The 21,345-nt window shown below is 46.7% G+C and overlaps 2 protein-coding genes across 2 annotated transcripts in view; one reads left to right on the top strand and one right to left on the bottom strand.

Annotated features, from left to right (window-relative positions):
* The window catches only part of LOC139235644 (zinc finger protein ZFP2-like), a gene marked incomplete at both ends in the record, with an annotated part of 115,041 nt that extends 104,999 nt beyond the window's left edge, over nt 1-10,042 (top strand). The window contains 2 exons of the mRNA XM_070866691.1: nt 9,341-9,428; nt 9,513-10,042. Coding sequence (XP_070722792.1) covers nt 9,341-9,428; nt 9,513-10,042 — 618 coding nt within the window. The remainder of the gene's footprint in view (nt 1-9,340; nt 9,429-9,512) is intronic.
* An 8,842-nt stretch (nt 10,043-18,884) lies between these two features.
* Nucleotides 18,885-21,345, bottom strand: part of LOC139235642 (zinc finger protein 229-like) — a gene marked incomplete at its 3' end in the record, with an annotated part of 68,086 nt that continues 65,625 nt past the window's right edge. The window contains exon 4 of the mRNA XM_070866690.1: nt 18,885-19,167. Within this exon, the coding sequence (XP_070722791.1) occupies nt 18,885-19,167 (283 nt within the window). The remainder of the gene's footprint in view (nt 19,168-21,345) is intronic.

Here is a 21,345-nt window from a genome sequence, read left to right as displayed (position 1 = left end):
GGAACATTCTCCCCACACCTGGGGATATAAACCGGGGAAGATTCTCCCCACACCGGGGGGGATATAAACCGGGGAACATTCTCCCCACACCGGGGTCGGGGGGGGATATAAACCGGGGAACATTCTCCCCACACCGGGGGGGGGAGGGGGATATAAACCGTGGAACATTCTCCCCACACCGGGGGTATATAAACCGGGGAACATTCTTCCCACACCGGGGGCGGGGGGGGATATAAACCGGGGAAAATTCTCCCCACACCGGGGGGGGGGGAATAAACCAGGGAACATTCTCCCCACACCGGGGGTGGTGATATAAACCAGGGAACATTCTCCCCACACCGGGGGGGAGGGGGATATAAACCGGGGAACATTCTCCCCACACCGGGGGGGATATAAACCGGGGAACATTCTCCCCACACCGGGGGTGGGGGGGGATATAAACAGGGGAACATTCTCCCCACACCGGGGGTGGAGGGGATATAAACCGGGGAACATTCTCCCCACACCGGGGGGTGGGGGGGATATAAACCGGGGAACATTCTCCCCACACCGGGGGGTGGGGGTGATATAAACCAGGGAACATTCTCCCCACACCGGGGGGGGGGATATAAACCGGGGAACATTCTCCCCACACCGGGGCGGGGGTGATATAAACCAGGGAACATTCTCCCCACACCGGGGGTGGTGATATAAACCGGGGAACATTCTCCCCACACCGGGGGGGAGGGGGATATAAACCGGGGAACATTCTCCCCACACCGGGGGGTGAGGGGGATATAATCCGGGGAACATTCTCCCCACACCGGGGGGGGGATATAAACCGGGGAACATTCTCCCCACACCGGGGCGGGGGAGGATATAAACCAGGGAACATTCTCCCCACACCGGGGGTGGTGATATAAACCGGGGAACATTCTCCCCACACCGGGGGGGAGGGGGATATAAACCAGGGAACATTCTCCCCACACCGGGGGTGGTGATATAAACCGGGGAACATTCTCCCCACACCGGGGGGGAGGGGGATATAAACCGGGGAACATTCTCCCCACACCGGGGGGGGAGGGGGATATAATCCGAGGAACATTCTCCCCACACCGGGGAGATATATAAACCGGGGAACATTCTCCCCACACCGGTGGGGGGGGATATAAACCGGGGAACATTTTCCCCACACCGGGGGATATAAACCGGGGAAGATTCTCCCCACACCGGGGGGGATATAAACCGGGGAACATTCTCCCCACACCGGGGTCGGGGGGGGATATAAACCGGGGAACATTCTCCCCACACCGGGGGGGGGAGGGGGATATAAACCGGGGAACATTCTCCCCACACCGGGGGGGGAGGGGGATATAAACCGGGGAACATTCTCCCCACACCGGGGGGGGAGGGGGATATAATCCGGGGAACATTCTCCCCACACCGGGGGGGATATAAACCGGGGAACATTCTCCCCACACCGGGGGTGGGGGGGGATATAAACAGGGGAACATTCTCCCCACACCGGGGTGGAGGGGATATAAACCGGGGAACATTCTCCCCACACCGGGGGTTGGGGGGGATATAAACCGGGGAACATTCTCCCCACACCGGGGGGTGGGGGTGATATAAACCAGGGAACATTCTCCCCACACCGGGGGGGGATATAAACCGGGGAACATTCTCCCCACACCGGGGCGGGGGTGATATAAACCAGGGAACATTCTCCCCACACCGGGGGTGGTGATATAAACCGGGGAACATTCTCCCCACACCGGGGGGAAGGGGGATATAAACCGGGGAACATTCTCCCCACACCGGGGGGTGAGGGGGATATAATCCGGGGAACATTCTCCCCACACCGGGGGGGGGGATATAAACCGGGGAACATTCTCCCCACACCGGGGTGGGGGGGGATATAAACCAGGGAACATTCTCCCCACACCGGGGGTGGTGATATAAACCGGGGAACATTCTCCCCACACCGGGGGGGAGGGGGATATAAACCGGGGAACATTCTCCCCACACCGGGGGGGAGGGGGATATAATCCGGGGAACATTCTCCCCACACCGGGGGGGATATAAACCGGGGAACATTCTCCCCACACCGGGGGGGGGGATATAAACCGGGGAACATTCTCCCCACACCGGGGGGTGGGGGGGATATAAACCGCGGAACATTCTCCCCACACCGGGGGGTGGGGGGGATATAAAGCAGGGAACATTCTCCCCACACTGGGGGGGGGGATATAAACCGGGGAACATTCTCCCCACACCGGGGCGGGGGTGATATAAACCGGGGAACATTCTCCCCACACCGAGGTGGGGGGGGATATAAACCGGGGAACATTCTCCCCCTGCCTGCCGGGTCCTGGGTCCACTCCAGCCCGAAGGAGCGGTCAGTGCATGCGCTGTGTCTGCGTCAAACTCTCGGAGCGTCTGTAAATCAACGAGAAATAGTAATGGACCAGGGAGCGTCTGTAAATCAACGAGAAATAGTAATGGACCAGGGAGCATCTGTAAATGAAGGAGCGATGGTGACTGAGCAGGGAGCGTCTGTAAAGAATTCTAGAATCACAGAATATTACAGCACAGAAGGGGGCCATTCGGCCCATCGAGTCTGCGCCGATACTTTCGGGGAGCAATCCGGTTATCCCGCTTTCCCCGCTCTTTCCCCAAATCCCTGCAATATCATTCTGCTTCAAGTGTTTGTCCAATTCACTTTTGAAGGCTACTATTGACTCTGTCTCCACCGCTCCGTCAGGCAGTGCATTCAAAACCCTAACCACTCCTTGTGTGAAAATGGTTTTCCTCATGTGACCTCTGTTTTTGCCAATCGTCTCAAATCTGTGCCCTCTGGTTATCAGCCGTTTCAAACAGTTTCTCTATTTATTCTATCTCATCTTCATGATTTTTAACACCTCTATCAAATCTCGTCTTAGCCTTCTCTGCTCCAAGGAGAACAATCCCAGCTTCTCCAGTCTCCACATAAATGAAGTTCCTCATCCCTGGCACCATTCCAGTAAATGTCTTCTGTCCCCTCTCCAAAGCCTTTGTGTCCTTCCTGAAGTGTGCCCAGAATTGGACCCAATCCTCCAGCTGGGGTCGAGCTAGTGTTTTATATCGCTTTAGCATAACTTCCCGGCTTTAGTACTCTGTGCCTCGATTTATAAAGCCAGGATCCTTTACACTTTATTAACAGCTTTGTTAACCTGTCCTGCGACCTTCAAAGATTTCTTAAAATCTTTGAATATTTTAAAAAATGTAGCAGAAATGGAGAGTGGTCAGGGAGCGTCTGTAAAGGAAGGAGAAATGGAGAGTGGTCAGGGAGCGTCTGTAAAGGAAGGAGAAATGGAGAGTGGTCAGGGAGCGTCTGTAAAGGAAGGAGAATAGGTGAGTGGTCAGGGAGCGTCTGTAAAGGAAGGAGAAATGGAGAGTGGTCAGGGAGTGTGTGTAAAGGAAGGAGAAATGGAGAGTGGTCAGGGAGCGTCTGTAAAGGAAGGAGAAATGGAGAGTGGTCAGGGAGCGTCTGTAAAGGAAGGAGAAATGGAGAGTGGTCAGGGAGCGTCTGTAAATGAAGGAGAAATGGTGATTGGTCAGGGAGCGTCTGTAAATGAAGGAGAAATGGAGAGTGGTCAGGGAGTGTGTGTAAAGGAAGGAGAAATGGAGAGTGGTCAGGGAGCGTCTGTAAAGGAAGGAGAAATGGAGAGTGGTCAGGGAGCGTCTGTAAAGGAAGGAGAAATGGTGACTGGGCACGAAGCTTCGATTTTAAAATTCTCATCCTTGTTTTCAAATACCTCCGTGCCCTCGCCCCTCCCTATGTCTGTAACCTCATCCAGCCCTACAACCCTCCAGGATCTCTGGCCTCCTGCACATTCCTGGTTTTAATCACACCACCATTGCTGGCCATGCCTTCAGCTGCCTAGGCCGTAAGCTCCAAAATTCCCTCCCTCTCCTTTAACACCCTAAGAACGTAAGAAATAGGAGCAGGAGAAGGCCATTTGGCCCCTCGAGTCTGCTCCGCCATTCCATAAGATTATGGCTGATCTGATCATGGACTCAGCTCCACTTCCCTGCCCGCTCCCCATAATCCTTTACTCCCTTATTGTTCAAAAATCTGTCTATCTCCACCTTAAATGACCCAGCCTCCACAGCTCTCTGGGGCAGAGAATTTCACAGATTTACAACCCTCTGAAAGAAGAAATTTCTCCTCGTCTCAGTGCTAAGTGGGCGGCCCCTTATTCTAAGACTATGTCCTTTACTTTTAGTTTCCCCTATGAGTGCAGATATCCTCTCTGAATCCACCTTATCGAGCGCCCTCATTATCTTATATGTTTCAATAAGATCACCTCTCATTCTTCTGAACTCCAATGAGTATAGGCCCAACCTCTTCAACCGATCTTCATAAGACAACCTCCTCATATCTGCAATCAACCTAGTGAACCTTCTCTGACAGCCTCCAATGCAAGGATATCTCTCCTTAAATAAGGAGACTAAAACTGTACGCAGTACTCCAGATGTGGTGTCACCAATACCTGTACAGGTGTAGCAGGACTTCTCTGCTTTTATACTCTATCCCCCTTGCAATAAAGGCCAACATTCCATTTGCCTTCCTGATTACTTGCTGTACCAACATACTAGCTTTTTGTGTTCCATGCACAAGGACCCCCAGGTCTCTCTGTACTGCAGCACTTTGCAATTTTTCTTCATTTAAATTATAATTTGCTTTTCTATTATTTCTGCCAAAGTGGATAATCTCACAGTTTCCCACATTATACTCCATCTGCCAAATTTTTGCTCACTCACTGAGCCTTTGCAGATTTTTTGTGTCCTCCTCACAATTTGCTTTCCCACCCATCTTTGTATCATCAGCAAACTTGGCTACATTACACACTGTCCCTTCATCCATGTCATTAATATGGATTGTAAATAGTTGAGGACCCAGCACCGATCCCTGCGGCATCCCACTAGTCACTGTTTGCCAACTGGAAAAAGACCCATTTATCCCGACTCTGTGATTTCTGTTAGTTAGCCAATCCTCTATCCATGCTAATATATTACCCCCAGCCCAGTGAGCATTTATCTTGTGCAGTAACCTCTTACGTGGCACCTTATCGAATGCCTTCTGGAAATCAAAATACACCACATCCACTGGTTCCCCCTTATCCATCCTGATCGTTACATCCTCAAAAAACTCCAGCAAATTTGTCAAACCTGATTTCCCTTTCATAAAACCATGCTGACTCTGCTTGATTGAATCATGCTTTTCCAAATGTCCCATTACTGCTTCCTTAATAATGGACTCCAACATTTTCCCAACGACAGATGTTCGGGTAACTGGTCTATAGTTTCCTGCTTTTTGTCAGTCTCCTTTTTTAAATAGGGGCGTTACATTTGTGGTTTTCCAATCTGCTGGGACCGCCCCAGAATCCAGGGAATTTTGGTATCCACTATCTCTGCAGCCATTTCTCTTCAGACCCTGGGATGTAAGGCATCAGTTCCAGGGGACTTGTCCGCCTTTAGTCCCATTATTTTACCTAGTACCACTTCATTACTGATAGTGATTGTATTAAGTTCCTCCCTACCTGTAGCCCCTTGATTATCCACTATTGGGATGTTTTTAGTTTCTTCTACCGTGAAGACCGATACAAAATATTTGTTCAACGTCTCTGCCATTTCCCTGTTCTCCATTATTAATTCCCCAGTCTCATCCTCCAGGGGACCAACATTTACTTGAGCCACTCTTTTCCTTTTTAACCCTCTTTAAAATGTGCCTCTTTGACCCTCGGTGTCAAATTCTATCTGATAATGCTCCTGTGAAGCACCAGGGGCCATTTTACAGAGTTATTTCACGGCTGAGATAGATACATTTTTGGCGTTTCGGGGAATCAAGGGATATGGAGATCGGGCGGGAAAGTGGAGTTGAGGTTGATGTTCAGTCATGATGTTATTGAATGGTGGAGCAGGCTCGAGGGGCCGTATGGCCTACTCCTGCTCATAACTCTTATGTTCTTAAAGGTGCTATATACATGAAAGTTGTTGTTGTCTATAAAGGAAGGAGAAATGGTGATGGGTCAGGGAGAGCATTTGATCAGGACTGGGAGATATGGCAGATGGACAGCTTATAGGGAGCGATAGAGTGAGGGAAAGGAGAGAGAGAGAGACCATGTACACAAGAAATGAACTGTAAAGTTGGGTGGGGAAGAGGAGGTGGGGAAGTGACAGCAGACAAAAGGAGGCACAATGGGAGAAGGGAGAGTAATAAAAGACATATCGAAAATAAAAACACTTGCATTTATTTCGCACCTTTCACCACCACCAGATGCCCCAAAGCACTTTACAGTCAATTCAGTTCTTTTTGAACTGTAGTCACTATCGTAATGTAGGAAACGCAGCAACCAATTTACAATGTGATAATGACCAGATAATCTGCTTTACTGATGTTAAGGAAAAATATTGGCCAGGACATCGGGGATAACTCCCCTGTTCTGCTTGAAATAGTGCAATGGGACCTTTTACATCCACCTGAGGGAGCAGACGGGGCCTCGGTTTCACATCTTATCCAATAGACAGCACCTCCGACAGTACAGCAGTCCCTCAGCACTGCACTGGAGCATCAGCCGAGAGTTTTGTGTTCATGTCTCTGGAGTGCGACATCAACCCACAACCTTGTGACCCAGAGGAAAGTGTGTTACCCACTGAGTCACAGCTGACACAAATACTGACATAGTTAGAGCAGGTTACCTCAGTTGGAGATGTGAGATGATGCATTTATCAATGCTTAGATATTTTGTCTATTCCTCAAAATCAGTAACATTTTGGAACGTTCAGGTCAAGGTTCACAGATTAACAATAAGAAATAGGAGCAGGAGGAGGCCATTGGATCCCTCGAGCCTGCTCTGACATTCAATAAAATCATGGCTGATCTGATCTTGACCTCAAGTCCACTTTCCTGCCTCCTCCCCATAACTCTTGACTCCCCTATATTTCAAAAATCTGTCTATCTCCTCTTTAAATATATTGACTGACTCAGCCTCCACAGCTCTCTGGGGGAGAGAATTCCAAAGATTCACGACCCTCAGAGAAGAAATTCCTCCGCATCTCCGTTTTAAATGGGCGACCCCTTATTCTGAAACTATGCACCCTAGTTCTAGATTCCCCCAAGAGGGGAAACATCCTCTCTGCATCTACCCTGTCAAGCCCCCTCAGAATCTTACACGTTTCAATAAGATCACCTCTCATTCTTTGAAACTGCAATGAGTACAGGCCCAACCTGCTCAAGCTTACTTCATAAGACAACCCCTTCATCTCAGGAATCAACCTCGTGAGCCTTCTCTGAACTGCTTCCAATGCAAGTATATCCCTCCTTAAATAAGGAGACCAAAACTGTACGTGGTACTCCAAGTGTGGTCTCACGAACACCCTGTACATTTGCAGCAAGACTTCTCTACTTTTATACTCCATTCCCCTTCAATAAAGGCCAACATTCCATTTACCTACCTGATTACTTGCTGTACCTGCATGCTAACTTTTTGTGTTTCATGCACAAGGACCCCCAGATCCCTCTGTACCGCAGCATTTTGTAGTCTCCATTTAAATAATAATTTGCTTTTTTATTCTTCCAACCAAAGTGCATAACCTCACATTTTCTCACATTATATTCCATCTGCCAAATGTTTGCCCACTCACTGAGCCTGTCCATAACCCTTTGCAGATTCTTTGTGTCCTCCTCACAACTTGCTTTCCCACCTATCTTTGTATCAGCAGCATATTTGGCTGCAGTGCACTCCGTCCCTTCATTCAAGTCATTAATATGGATTGTAAATAGTTGAGGCCCCAGCACTGATCCCTGTGGCACCCCACTAGTTATAGTTTGCCAACCTGAAAATGACCCATTTATCCCGACCTCTGTTTTCTCTTAGTTAGCCAATCCTACATCTATGCTAATATATTACCCCCAATCCTGTGAGTTCTTATATTGTGCAGTAACCTTTTATCTGGCACCTTATCAAATGCCTTCTCGAAATCCAAATACACAACTGCTACTGGTTCCTCTTCATCCACCCTGCTCGTTACATCCTTAAAGAACTCGAGCAAATTTGTCAAACGTGATTTCCCTTTCATTAAACCATGCCGTCTCTGCTTGACTATTATGATTTTCTAAATGTCCTGCAACTATTTCTTTAATAATGGCCTCCAGCATTTTCCCAATGATAGATATTCAGCTAACTGCTCTATAGTTTCCTGCTTTCTCTCTCCCTCCCTCCCTTGTTGAATAGGGGTGTTGCATTTGAGGTTTTCCAATCCACTGGGACTTTGTCAGAATTCAGGAAATTTTGGTCGATTACAACCAATCCATCCACTTTCTCTGCAGCCACTTCTTTTAACACCCCAGGATGCAGGCCATCAGGTCCAGGGGACGTCCACCTTTAGTCCCAATAGTTGGTCTAGTACTTTTTCTCCAGTGATAGTGATTGTTTTAAGTTCCTCGCTGCCTGTGACCCCTTGATTATCTATTATTATTGGGATATTTTTAGTGTCTTCCACCGTGAAGACCACACAAAATATTTGTTTAAAGTCTCTGCCATTTCCCCGTTTAATCCTCTCAGGGACCAACGTTTATTTTAGCTATCTCTTCCTTTTTATATATCTGTAGAAGCTCTGACTGTATTTATATTTCTTGCCAGTTTACTCTCAGTCTATCTTCTCCCTCTTTATTATTTTTTTAAGACAATACTTAAAACCACACAGCAGAAGGAAAGAATGTTCCATAGAAACTAGAATTGTCTCTTCTGAATTTCAATCCTGTACTTAGTGATGACTTTTGTAAACTCCTTTTGCAGGGTGTTAGAAGGGGAGGATTTGAAGAAGGGAAACTCAAACTAAACGTCACGTCGTGATCAGATAGAGTCACTCGATGCATCAGAACTTTAATATCATCGGCCTTTGAATGTGGAAGGAGAAATATTTGTTTATTCTGTCTGTGGGGAAAGATTACAAACATCAGTGTGACTGAAAAAGCACTGAGACACACACACCCGTGTGAGAGTGTTTCAGTGCACTGATTGTGGAAAGAGCTTTAACCAGTTACACAGCCTGAAAAACCATCGCACCATTCACAGCGGGGAGAAACTCTAAACGTGTTGTGTGTGGAGGAGGCTTCAACTGATCATCCAACCTGGAGAGACGGAAGCACACCCGCACCACGGAGAAACCGTGGAAATGTGGGGACAGTGGGAAGGGATTCAGCTACCCGTCTGCACTGGAAATTCATCAACACATTCACACTGGGGAGAAGCTGTTCACCTGCCCCGTGTGTGGGAAGCGATTCACTCAGTCATCCAGCCTGGTGAAACACCAGCTTGTTCACACTGGGGAGAGGCCGTTCACCTGCTCTGAATGTGGGAAAGGATTCACTCAGTCATCCGACCTGGTGGCACACCAGCGAGGTCACACTGGGGAGATGCCGTTCACCTGCCCCGTGAGTGGGAAGCGATTCATTCAGTCATCCTACCTGCTGAAACACCAGCGAGTTCACACCGGGGAGAAGCCATTCACCTGCTCAAAGTGTTGGAAGGGATTCATTTGGTCATCCACCCTGCAGAAACACCACCGAGTTCATACAGGGGAGAGGCCATTCACCTGCTCAGAGTGTGGGAAGCAATTCACTCAGTCATCCAGCCTGGTGAAACACCAGCTTGTTCACACTGGAGAGAGGCCGTTCACCTGCTCTGAATGTGGGAAAGGATTCACGCAGTCATCCGACCTGCTGGCACACCAGCGAGTTCACACTGGGGAGAGGCCGTTCGCCTGCTCTGAGTGTGGGAAGCGATTCACTTGGCCATCCCACCTGCTGACACACCAGCGAGTTCACACTTGGGAGAGGCCGTTCACCTGCTCGGAGTGTGGGAAAGGATTCATAGTGTCATCCCGCCTGCTGACACACCAGCGAGTTCACACTGGGGAGATGCCGTTCACCTGCTCTGAGTGTGGGAAAGGATTCACTGTATCATCCAGCCTGCTGAGGCACAAGCGAGTTCACACTGGGGAGAGGCCATTCTCCTGCTCTGAGTGTGGGAAGGGATTCACTCGGTCATCCCACCTGCTGAGACACCAGCAAGTTCACAAGTGACTGCAGTGGTTGGATTCTGCTATCATTGCTGCTGTTAATCACATCCTGACTGAATCGTGTCCATTCCGACAGTTGAAGTTTGTTTCTGATGATAATAACCCTATACCTGGGCTGGAATATAATATTTTGATGTTTCAATAACAGAGTGTGTCGGTATTTAATGTTCCAAGATAAGAGGAGACTAATTGATGTCCTGTTACTGACTGCACCATTTTGGGGTCTTTTCTCCTTTCTAACTCTGGATTATTTCAGTTCTCATACCTTTGGTTACTCTCGTGGACTAGTTCAAGTTCCCCATATCTTCCAGAGTGCCTCTTCTAGCCTTGGTATTGTGGGATGGTGTCGGTAACACACCCGGGATCACTAAACACTAAATCCAGTCTGTGAATCACTTTCAGATACTGGACTTAGCGTGTGCCCCACAGCATCTCTCTCACCTTCGATGTGTGAATGGAGCATCACGCCTGCAAACCTGGGTTAAATTTGAATCCATTCAGGAAATGTATTTAAGAAAATACAGGTCACGTCAAATAATTGGCAACATTTTCGAGTCAACAAGATGAACAAGTAAATACATCCCGGCCCAATATTCCAGCTCTACATTCACAGGAGAAAGTCTGTTATCAAACTCCTCGAGTAGACAGAATATAGAACAATGCTAACTCTAAGAATATCGAGCATCTGTTGTAAATATCTTTCAAATTCCGACTGATGCAATCTGGTGTTTTTCTTTCAGTTGAAGTGAAAGGAAGATGTGAGGGGTGTTGGTATAGGGAACTCGGTTAATTCAGCTTCTGAAAGGTGTTCATGTTTAGTTCATTCCATATCGGGGAAAATGTGGTTGTTATCATTAGAGAAAGATTTCACTGAGCAACAGTTGGTGTTTGCAACCAACTGGCCATGGATATTTTCATCATAGAATGTTTCGATTAGAAATATTATGTTAGAATAAGAAAAGTTCAGAGACTAGTGGTTTGTGCTTGCCACAGGAAGACCAGTGTTTTACGTGCTTCTAACAGTGTTGATGTATGTTGAAGAAAATGCAGACTTGTGTCTCTGGACTATACTATAGCCAAAGACTACCATATCAGGCAATGCCAGTTCCAGTTGGATAAGAGGTTGATGGCATAGCAAAAGATCCAGCAGTTAAAACAAAATTATCTCCAGTTATCTGCAGACATCGAATGTCGCAGCATGCTGACAACGTTGGACTTAAGAATTTAAAGTATTGAGTTAAATTATTGGGATCGATTGTTATAGAATTGAATTGTTATCGAATGGAAAAGTGGTGAAGTAATGCTAAACTTGTATCGAACCTTGGTTAGACTTTGTGTGTGCAATTCTGGTCACCATATTATAAAAAGTATATGGAGGCACTGGAGAGGGTGCAGAGAAGATTTACAAGGATGATACCAGAAAGGCGAGCGGATACCTATCGGGAAAGGATGGACAGGCCAGGTCTCTTTTCTCTTGAAAAAAGAAGGCTGAGGGGTGACATAATATCTCTAAAATGATGAAAGGTTTTGATAGAGTAGACACAGTGTTTCCACTTGTGGGGACCAGCATAATTAGAGGCCATCAACATAAGATAGTCACCAAGAAATCAAATGGGGAATTCAGAAGAAACCTCTACCCAGAGAGTGGTGAGAATGTGGAACTCGCTGCCACAGGGAGTGGTTGAAGCGAATAGTATCGATGCATTTAAGGGGAGGCTAGACAAGTATATGAGGGAGAAGGGAATCGAGGGTTATGTGGATATAGTTAGATGAGGAAAGAAGGGAGGAGGCTCGAGTGGAGCATAAACGCTGGCATGGACTGGTTGGGCCGAATGGCCTGTTTCTGTGCCGTATATCCGATGTAATCCTATTGTCCAAGTCACACTGCTCGAAGGGGCAGATAAATGACTTGCATCCAAACGCAATTGTTACTTTTGTCTTCTTCGTAAAATGACAACGTCTGGGCATAATTTGTTTGTGAAATTAAAACTGATTTTATGTATATATATATATATATATATATGTATATATATTGCTAAGCGTCGCTGGTCAAGCAGCATGGGAAGGAAAATTTAGCTGAAAATTGAGAAAATTATGTTTTATTTTTGAAAAAGTCCCGTCTCTCTGGTTCTGTCCAAACAATGTATTCAGAAATAACTTTTTGGGGGTGACTGTTATGCTAAAGGTAACTAACATCCTTCCTCTTGGAGACTGAATTGCTCTCTGGCATATTTTGGAGAATAAAAGGTCCAAGAAGAGGTTCGGTTAAATAAAATTAAACAAAGAAACTGGGTCAAAACTTGGACCAAGTGGGAATGTTTGATCGATGTTTAAAGACAGTATGATAATATTGTATTCGACAGTAAAGTTCCTCCGGGCTCATGAATGAAATGGTGAACACTGTATAAAATGAAATGAGAGGAAATGAGTGAGGATATAAGAGGAAAACAGGAAAGTTACACCTCCAAATAGAAATGTTTCTTAACTCATTGTTTCTGGGTGAATTGTCATAAATCACCTGGGTACAATCTGGTGTTAATGTAAATTCTTGTTCAAGTCAGGGAAGTGTAGGAAATTGCTAAGATTTCTCTCTCAGATGTTTGTGTCATTGCCTACACTGAACAATAAGAAAACTGAATTTGATCGCCTGGCCACTACCCGAGACATCGGGACCGTGCAGAGGGAGATGAGCAAAGATCTTCAGACACCCCACGATCTTTTGATAAGATCACCTCAAATGGCTTGGATTGGATGTCACATGTGGCATGATACTGGAATAACGCTGCGTGTGTGTGTGAACAAGTCTCAGGCATGCTCAGTTATCGACAACAGGACAACATGAAATGGCTAATGTGGCTCAGGAGAGTGAGAGAACTTTTTAAACCATCGAGGCCGTGACACATTCTCCATAGAGAAACCGACTTTGAAATAATCCGGATAGAGTTAAACACACTGCTACCTGTCAGAGGCATTAGAATTTATAGTGGCGAGAATGCTGATCAAATTAGGATTTCCTTACAGCTAGAATGGTCATCAGTTTCAAGGCCTCCACTAAGTACTGAACAAAGAAAGCTTGTAGAGAGGCTAAAAACAAAAAAAGTCAGCCTGTCTCTGTCTGGAAAGGTGGCCATGGCTGTGTACAGATCAGCTACAAGCTGAAGGTGGGAGATAAGGAGGCCAGACCTTACAGGTTCCATAACAAAACATGGATCCAAGTGAGAGGCGAACTCCAGGAGGAAACAGAGGACCTCAAAAGGGTTAGTTTTGGAATCCTTGATAAACCGAGAAGAGACCCTCAAAAGCATAATTTTGGTGGTAATAGGGAAAGAACCCTAAAGCCTGCTCCTTGGGAAGATTGGGAGACCAGGAAGACTACCCTGAACCAGGTGGGTTGGGACACACCCTGACCCCAAACACTAAATTAATAGTGTTCACTTAAAGAGTTAGTATCACATCAGGACAATAAGTAATTCAAGATCATTATAAAATATTTCAATACAAACTTAAAAGATAATGACGGCAGGTTATTTTAAAGTAAGAAATGTTGTATGTTGATCAGTAATGTTAATTATTGGTTTGCCAAGTACAAACGCTGATAGTGATCATCATATGTGGGACTTAAATAAAATGACATCCCACCTCACAAAAAGAACTCTACCTGTCCGATCCAGTAAAAGAGCCCACATTTTAATGGACTAGAAGTAACTGAATCAGGAAATGTATTATATGACAATGTGTGTTTTTAAATTGTTAATTGAAATCAAAAGTTTTAAACATGAGCTTGAATATATCAACTCGATTATGTGAAGGGAGATATTCACAATTAATAGACAAAATGGGAAGAGAATTTGTAAAAGGATGTGTTAGGAAAGAATAGAAAATAGGATCCAAGGGATGAGGAAGATGGGGAACACAAGGAGAATCAGTTTAAATCACAAGGAAAGTGAGAGCTGACAGGATAGCTCAGAATAGGAGCCACAGTAAGGTTAACAGGAGTAAACAAAATAGATATAGAAAGTGAATGGGAACACGATGTGGCTCACTGGTGGTATTGTGTGTAGCCTCTGTGACATTTATGATGAATGTGGTACAGAAGGGACTGGACAAGAGAGAGTAATCAAATCCCTTTGTTTATTCATGAAGAACAACTGAGAAAATGGTTTAGGGGAATCAAGTCAGAGGCGTTGATGTGATGCAGCTAATTGGAATGGGGATTTTGGCCCCGAGGGAAGGAGAAAGAAGTGAAGATATTAGACCAGTGGGATTGATCTTGCCTTTGCTAAGGAAAAATGGAAATGAAACGAAACCTTGGACGGTGGATAGGGTAGAATCGTTTGCAAGGGTGGAAGACTGAGTTAGGTCCGATCCATAAACAGTATGAGGAATATCCAAGATATCTGATTCAGAGGGGAGGAACTTGGATAGCACCAGATATGCAGTGTTGTACTCTGAAAGGGACAACATGGGTTTGTAGATGTTCCAGCTTGTGGGTTCACCTTCGACAAAGAATCTCCAGAATGCCAGATTGAAATAAATAAATGGGGCAAAGGCCAAACTAATACCGTGTATAAAGGAAAAGGACAGTATTGTGTGACTACTACTGTCACGTATATGACTGTGGGTTCAACCCGATGCCCCATACTAGAACATCACTTTAGCTTGATTCCACCGAGGAACACATGCATCGGTGCTAAACGTTGGTTCTGGTACATCATCACAACGCAACTTATCTGCAGACAAGACTGCCTCTGGAGGATGAAGCCAGTCGAGTCATTCCACACATAGGACACTATATGCTCCTTGTTTCTGGCTTTAAAGCTCATAATTCTGCGAATTAGGACATCCCAGAAACACACAGTGCAAATCATATAGAGGAATAGAGAGACAGAACAGGCAATCCCGAGACTTGCCAATCAGGAATGGTGGAAAGTCGGATCTAGTTAGATTGTTTCAGCTGGGATTGGTGATAGCACGGATAATAGCTTCAGGGATTCTGGTCATTGCATTATGCTGTAAGGAAGTCAATAAGGGACAATGAAAATATAAGGAAAGGGAAGGACGCTGAGAGGAAACCAGGATTAGTAAAGACAAAGAAAGATATAAAACACTTTTTCAACAGGTAATGTAACTCATAAAAAAAACCTGTGGGACAGGTTGACATGTGGACCCTGGTTAATTCAGCTTCTGAAAAGGGTTTATGTTTCATTCATTCGATAGAGGAAAAAATGTGTTTCGTATTATTAGGGAGAGAGAGACAGATTTCACTTAGCAACAGCTGGTGTTTGCGACCAACCAGGCTTCGATATTCATAACAGAATTGATTAGAAATATTGTTTGGATAAGAAAAGTCAAGAACTGGTGGTTTATAATCACCGTAGCCAGGCCGCAATGCTTCTAAATGTGTTGCTGATGTAAACTTGTGTCTCTGGACTATGCAGTAGCCAGAGACTACCATATTAGGCAATGCCGGCTCCAGTTTGATAAGAAAACAGTCTATAAATGTAAGCTTTTTCCTTTGTTTGTTAGCGTGGAGATACTCGTGCCTGGTTACACGTGCTCCATCTGTGACTATACTCCACTTGTAAATTGATTATAAACAAGACTGAATTCGTTACTACTCAAGTGAACAAACAGAAGTTTGTTTTAAATCAACACTTGGTTCTTTTTTTAAGTTTGGAACTTCAAAACTTCCTTCGGAATTAAAAATTCGTTAAAACAGCAGAAATCATTCGTAAAACTATCATTATTGACCTTGAATAAAACATAGCTTAGTTAATTTCAATAACTCCAATTTAATTTAGATTAATATTTTATGAACTAAACACAATACAGTGCAGAAAAAATAAAACAAAATAGCAAATGCTTACAGAACACAGTAAATTACATCATTGTTACCTTCAGGTGCTTTTAAGGAAAGATAAACTTCCTAAAGAGGGAGTGCAATGAAGATTCACCAGACTGATTCCTGGGATGGGGGGATTGTCCTATGAGAGATTGAGTAGACTAAGCCTATATTCTCCAGTGTTAATAAGAATGAGAGGTGAGAGGCGACACCCACATCCCATGAACGAATGTTTAAAAAGAGATGAGTTATTTAAATTTGATCAAGGACACCAACCAAATTAATAGAGACACTCCCTGTCCTTCAGGACCTGTGTCCAGGGGAGAAGCTGATGGGTGTATCTGATCATCTTTGAGTTAAATGTTGTGCTCATCGAGCTGAGCAGCCCATGTCAGCATCAAACACTCTCCAGTCAGGCACAACACAGGTCAGATACAGAGTGAACCCATCGGTCGCTCCCTGACACAGATACTGAGGGACAGGGAGTGTCCGGGACACTGACATTTCTCACTCAATAAGGTATAAATTGATCCTGTACCTCTCCCCATTGATCCTGGGCTCCACATGGCTCGAATCCTGCTCCTGGTTCCCTTCCTGTAACAGCACTGAGCTCAACCCAGTCCATAATGATCAGGGCTCAGGGAGGGTGGTTGCTCGGCACTGCAGTGATGTCATAAAGCAGGGCCATTCAGCCCAGCTGGTCCTCTCCTTGTCCCTTTAAAGGTGGAGAGCTGGGATATCCTGTCTCAACACACATCCCCCTGTTCATACTGAGAATCCCCGGGGAAGGCCCAAGGCCCAGAGTGTGGAACACAACCAAGGGGGAAAGAGGAGGAGAGAAGGGGAGGTAAATCAAGGAGTGGGGACTGAGGGCCACCAAGCTTCAGTTTTAGAGCCTGTAGAATTCAGGAGGGATCAGTGAGTTCTGTAGTTTCAGGATCCAGGGAGAGAACAAGGAGCAGATGGGGAGACTGGTGTGGATTCCAGCACAGTGAGGATGTAGGGGGAGGAAGATTGTGTCGGGCCGTGTATTAGGGGTGTAGGAGGGATAAGAGAGGAAAGGTCAGAGGAGCAATTACTGCAGCAGTGTCCATCAATAGTGAGAGAGAGAAGGTGGGGGTCAGAGTGGGCCCTGGACAGGCCGGTAAACTGTTTGTTTGCTGTGACCAGCTTTCCTTCTGCCACAAATAGCCTCCTGTAGCCCAGTGACACAAACAGCCCATTAAACGCCACCAATGTCCTTTGGTCTGGTGAGGTCTCCCTTTGTGAAACATCTGCTGTTGTTGAAGCTTCTCATTTTGACTCGCTCACAGTGAGACAGTATCCACTGTCCCTTTTATTCCATGGGCTTCATCTTTGCTGGTATTGGTAACACGCCCGGGATCACTAAACACAAAACCCAGTCTGTCAATCACTTTCAGCTACTGGACTTAGCGTGTTCCCCACAGCATCTCTCTCACCTTCAATGTGTGAATAGAGCATCACACCTGCAAAGCTGGTTTAAGTTTATATCCAGGCAGAAAATCTATTTAAGAAAAGCCTGTAGGCCAATGAAACACTGTTCAGGTGCCAATGTGCTGCTGGTTTGTCCGGAATTTTGCCTGTAATGGAAAATAACTGATCATTTCTCCCAATGTAACCTTTGCTGCAATGAAATATGTATTGTAATAAGCCTCAGGGCCTTGCTCATGTCTGCTGCAATTGTGTAGCAAGGTGATGTGTGAAGAGATGGTGTTTGTATGGAGATGTGAAACAAGGAAACGGTATCTCTGTGTGGCAGTGACACAGCCTTGTGGTCACAGGCAGAACCATGCACCGATATCCTTGTGCTTATGGTTTGAGCAGGGTCAGTTCATGAATGCTCAAGCTAAGAGGTGCCAGGGATTGGGAGCAGCGGCAGTAAATAAAATCTAAATGTAAATTCCGATGTAGTTTATCTTCAATTATTCCTATTTTAATAGCTTTTGCTGAATGTGTCCCATGCCAAGTGCCAGGATATTGGATCAGGCCCACCCTCGAATATGAGTTTGACACCTTGAGGTAGACAATGTCAACCAGATTCCCCCATCCACCAACCTAACAACTTCTTTACAGACTCAAGCTAGTTTGTAAGACGTGACATTTTTTTTCTGGAATCCATGTTCAGTATCTCTAATGGCCCCTTCACTTTCCCCATGATGGAAAACAGCATCTCTCAGGATCCCTTCAAGCACCTTCCCAGTGATCAAGGTCACGTTGATGGGCCTTCAGTTTCCGAGCTCTGGCTTGTGCACAATTGAAAAATGGGAACTACATGTGCTACCATCCAATCTCAGGGAACAACCCATGAATCTACTGATCTGTTGGCGATATGAGCAAGAGGCTGGCAGAGCTCCCATCCTATCTCTTTTAGCACCCTTGGGTGGATATCATCCGCACCTTACACTGTCAAGATTGGCCCGCACGGGTTGCTGTCAGTGAAGAGAGATGAGAAAGAACAAAGTGCCATTTTCCCCTCTCAGTATGACCCTGAAGGACTGTGTCCATGCTGAAGTTCTTCACCCATATGATCCTCCCCCCAGATTGTCCTCTCTGAGCTCCAGCCAGGTGATGCTAAACACTCGGGTGGGAAAGAGAAAAGCCTGCAGCAATGTGTTGAAAGCAACATGAATTTATTTGTCTATATCCCGAATATTACAGGAGTTTTCATCAGTGGAAACAAACCCCAATTGTCAGAATGAACATGGTTCAGTCGGGTTGTGATTAACAGCAGCAATAACAGCATAATCCAACCCCTATAATCATTTGTGAACTCGCTGGTGCCTCAACAGGTGGAATGACTGAGTGAATCCCTTCCCACACTCAGAGCAGGTGAATGGCCTCTGCCCAGTGTGAACTCGCCCGTGCCTCAACAGGTGCGATGACTGAATGAATCCCTTCCCGCACTCATAGAACAGGTGAACGGCCTCTCCCCAGTGTGAATTCGCTGATGTATCAGCAGCTTGGATGACTGAGTGAAACCCTCCTGACACTCAGAGCAGGTGAACGGCCTCTCCCCAGTGTGAACTCGCTGGTGTGTTTCCAGCTGGGACGGGTAGTTGAAACGTTTCCCACAGTCCCCACATTTACACAGTTTCTCCCCAGTGTGACTGCGCTTGTGTCTCTCCAGGTTGGATGATCGGCTGAAGCCTTGTCCACACGCAGAGCACGTGTACACTTTCTCCCCACAAAGAACAGTGCTTTTTGCATCCATAGCTGCTGGATGATATTCCATTCACGATGAATCGAGTGACTTCGTCAGATGTTAATGTGATGTTTGAGCCTCCGGTCGATAAATCCTCCCCTTTTAATACCCTGTAAAGTGAATTTCATTCATGAAAAGGGTGGATGAGAGAGAACCCACAAAAACACAAAGGCACTTTGAGAAATTGAGCTTAATGAACTTGGTAATTTCTGGCACCAGCACTAGAAATAGTAACCATGAAAGCTGCAGTTTGTGGTAAAACATAACTGGTTCATTAATGTCCTTCAGGAAAGGGAACCCACCTCCATTGAGAGCCCCACATGGGGAATTGTTGGTCCCACTGGGCCCAGAATTACTGGGGTTGAAACCCAGCAGCTTCTCCTCCATCTCCACTCCAGCTCAAACAGATGCAACAAACAGATCCACACAGGAGGCCAGGTATCCAAAGCATCTTTCTAACATTTGCAGCATAGTTGAGAGGCGATTTATTCTAAATTGCCCTAGATTTGTAGACTTGAGATTCTAGATTTTGCTTTGTACCGGAATCCAGGTCAGCGATTGGAGCATGGATAGGATCATCAGAACGGCCCAGGTACAGCAGGTGGTGCAGCAAGCAGCAGAGGAGTGGTGAGGTCCAGGTGGAGTAGCGCCGGGAGATCAGGGCTGAGAGATTGTGGCCCACAAGGCCGAGAGTTCGGGGCTGAGAGATTGGGGTCAAGGAGAAGGAAGAGTTCGGGGCTGAGAGATTGGGGCCAAGGAGAGGGAAGAGTTCGGAATGGAGAGATTGGGGCCAAGGAGAAGTGAGTGTTCAGGGAGGAGAGATTGTGGCCAAGGAGAGATGAGAGTTCAGGGCGGAGAGTTTGGGGCCCCGGAGAGGTGAGGGATCGGGGCGGTGAGATTGGGGCTCACAAGCAGCGAGAGTTCTGGACGGTGAGATTGGGCCCCACGAGAGGCGAGAGTTCAGTGGGGGAAGAGATTGGGGCCCACGAAAGGCGAGAGTTCGGGGCGGAGAGATTGGGCCCCACAAGAGACAGGAGTTTGGGGTGAAGAGATTGGGGCCACAAGAGGCGCGAGTTCAGGGCCCGGGATAGGCAAGGGCCCAGGGACAGCATGGGCCAGACCACACTGCGATCTATGGGCAGTAGGAGTATGTGCACCAGGTCTGCGCAGCAGAACTTGATCTCCAGTCATCTTGGTTAACCCTTCCCACTGGACCAAGACCTCGCTCTGTTCAGCCCGTGTGGTGGCTGGTATGCAACGGACAGACGCGTTAAAAGAATCCACGCACAGGCATCTCCCACCCTTCAATATGTAGTTCGGGACCTGGAATATCAAGTCTCATATTGAAACATCTGTGAACTCATCACGTTTTGGTGTGGAAGTGGGTCATCCTCGATTCAAGGGACTGCCTAATATTATACTGTACAGGAGACCAGGGAGTGACTTCCGCATCCAGCACCCACCCTGATACAGAGCGGCTGGGAATTGCTGGGCATGCTGTATTTCATGGTGTGGGGGAGGCACTGCCCCTGGGATTTGCTGGTGTCTGGCCCGGAGGCTTTGACACGCAGGCTGAGAGCCGCAATCGGTGTTGCCCGGGACCTGAGAGCCACACCCGGTGTTGCCCGGGGCCTGAGAGCCACACTCGGTGTTGACCGGGGCCTGAGAGCCGCACTCTATGATGCATGCGACCTGGTGCATAAGGCCTGGGAGCCACACTCGGTGCTGCCCGGGACTGAGAGTTACACTCGGTGTTGCCTGGTGCCTGAGAGCCACACTTGGTGATGCTGATGCCATGCTCGCTCCAATCAGTCCACGGGAGCCTCTCCGCACAGGGGCATACTCTCCAGGGACCAGGCCTACCCACGTTGCCACCCTGCTGATGGAGATAGGGCGTATTCGGAGCACTCTGGGTAAGATCATCCACCATTGTCACGGAGAGTACGGCACAGGAGGCCATGCAGCCCATCCTGTCTGTGCCGGCTCTTTGGTGGAGCTGTTCAATGAGTCTCACTCCTCTGCTCTTTACTCATTGCTAGATATATTTTTCCCAGCAAGTATTAATCCAATTCCCTTTTAAAAGTTACAATTCAATCCACCACCCTTTAAGACCGTGCAATCTGGATTAGAACAATTTGCTGAGTCACAATTGATCCCAAATCTCACCTCTCGT

Source organism: Pristiophorus japonicus, chromosome 23, assembly GCF_044704955.1.
Source record: "Pristiophorus japonicus isolate sPriJap1 chromosome 23, sPriJap1.hap1, whole genome shotgun sequence".
Taxonomy (NCBI): Eukaryota; Metazoa; Chordata; class Chondrichthyes; family Pristiophoridae; genus Pristiophorus; species Pristiophorus japonicus.
Note: the sequence above shows the minus strand (reverse complement) of the source record. Positions and strands in the feature narration are given on the sequence as shown.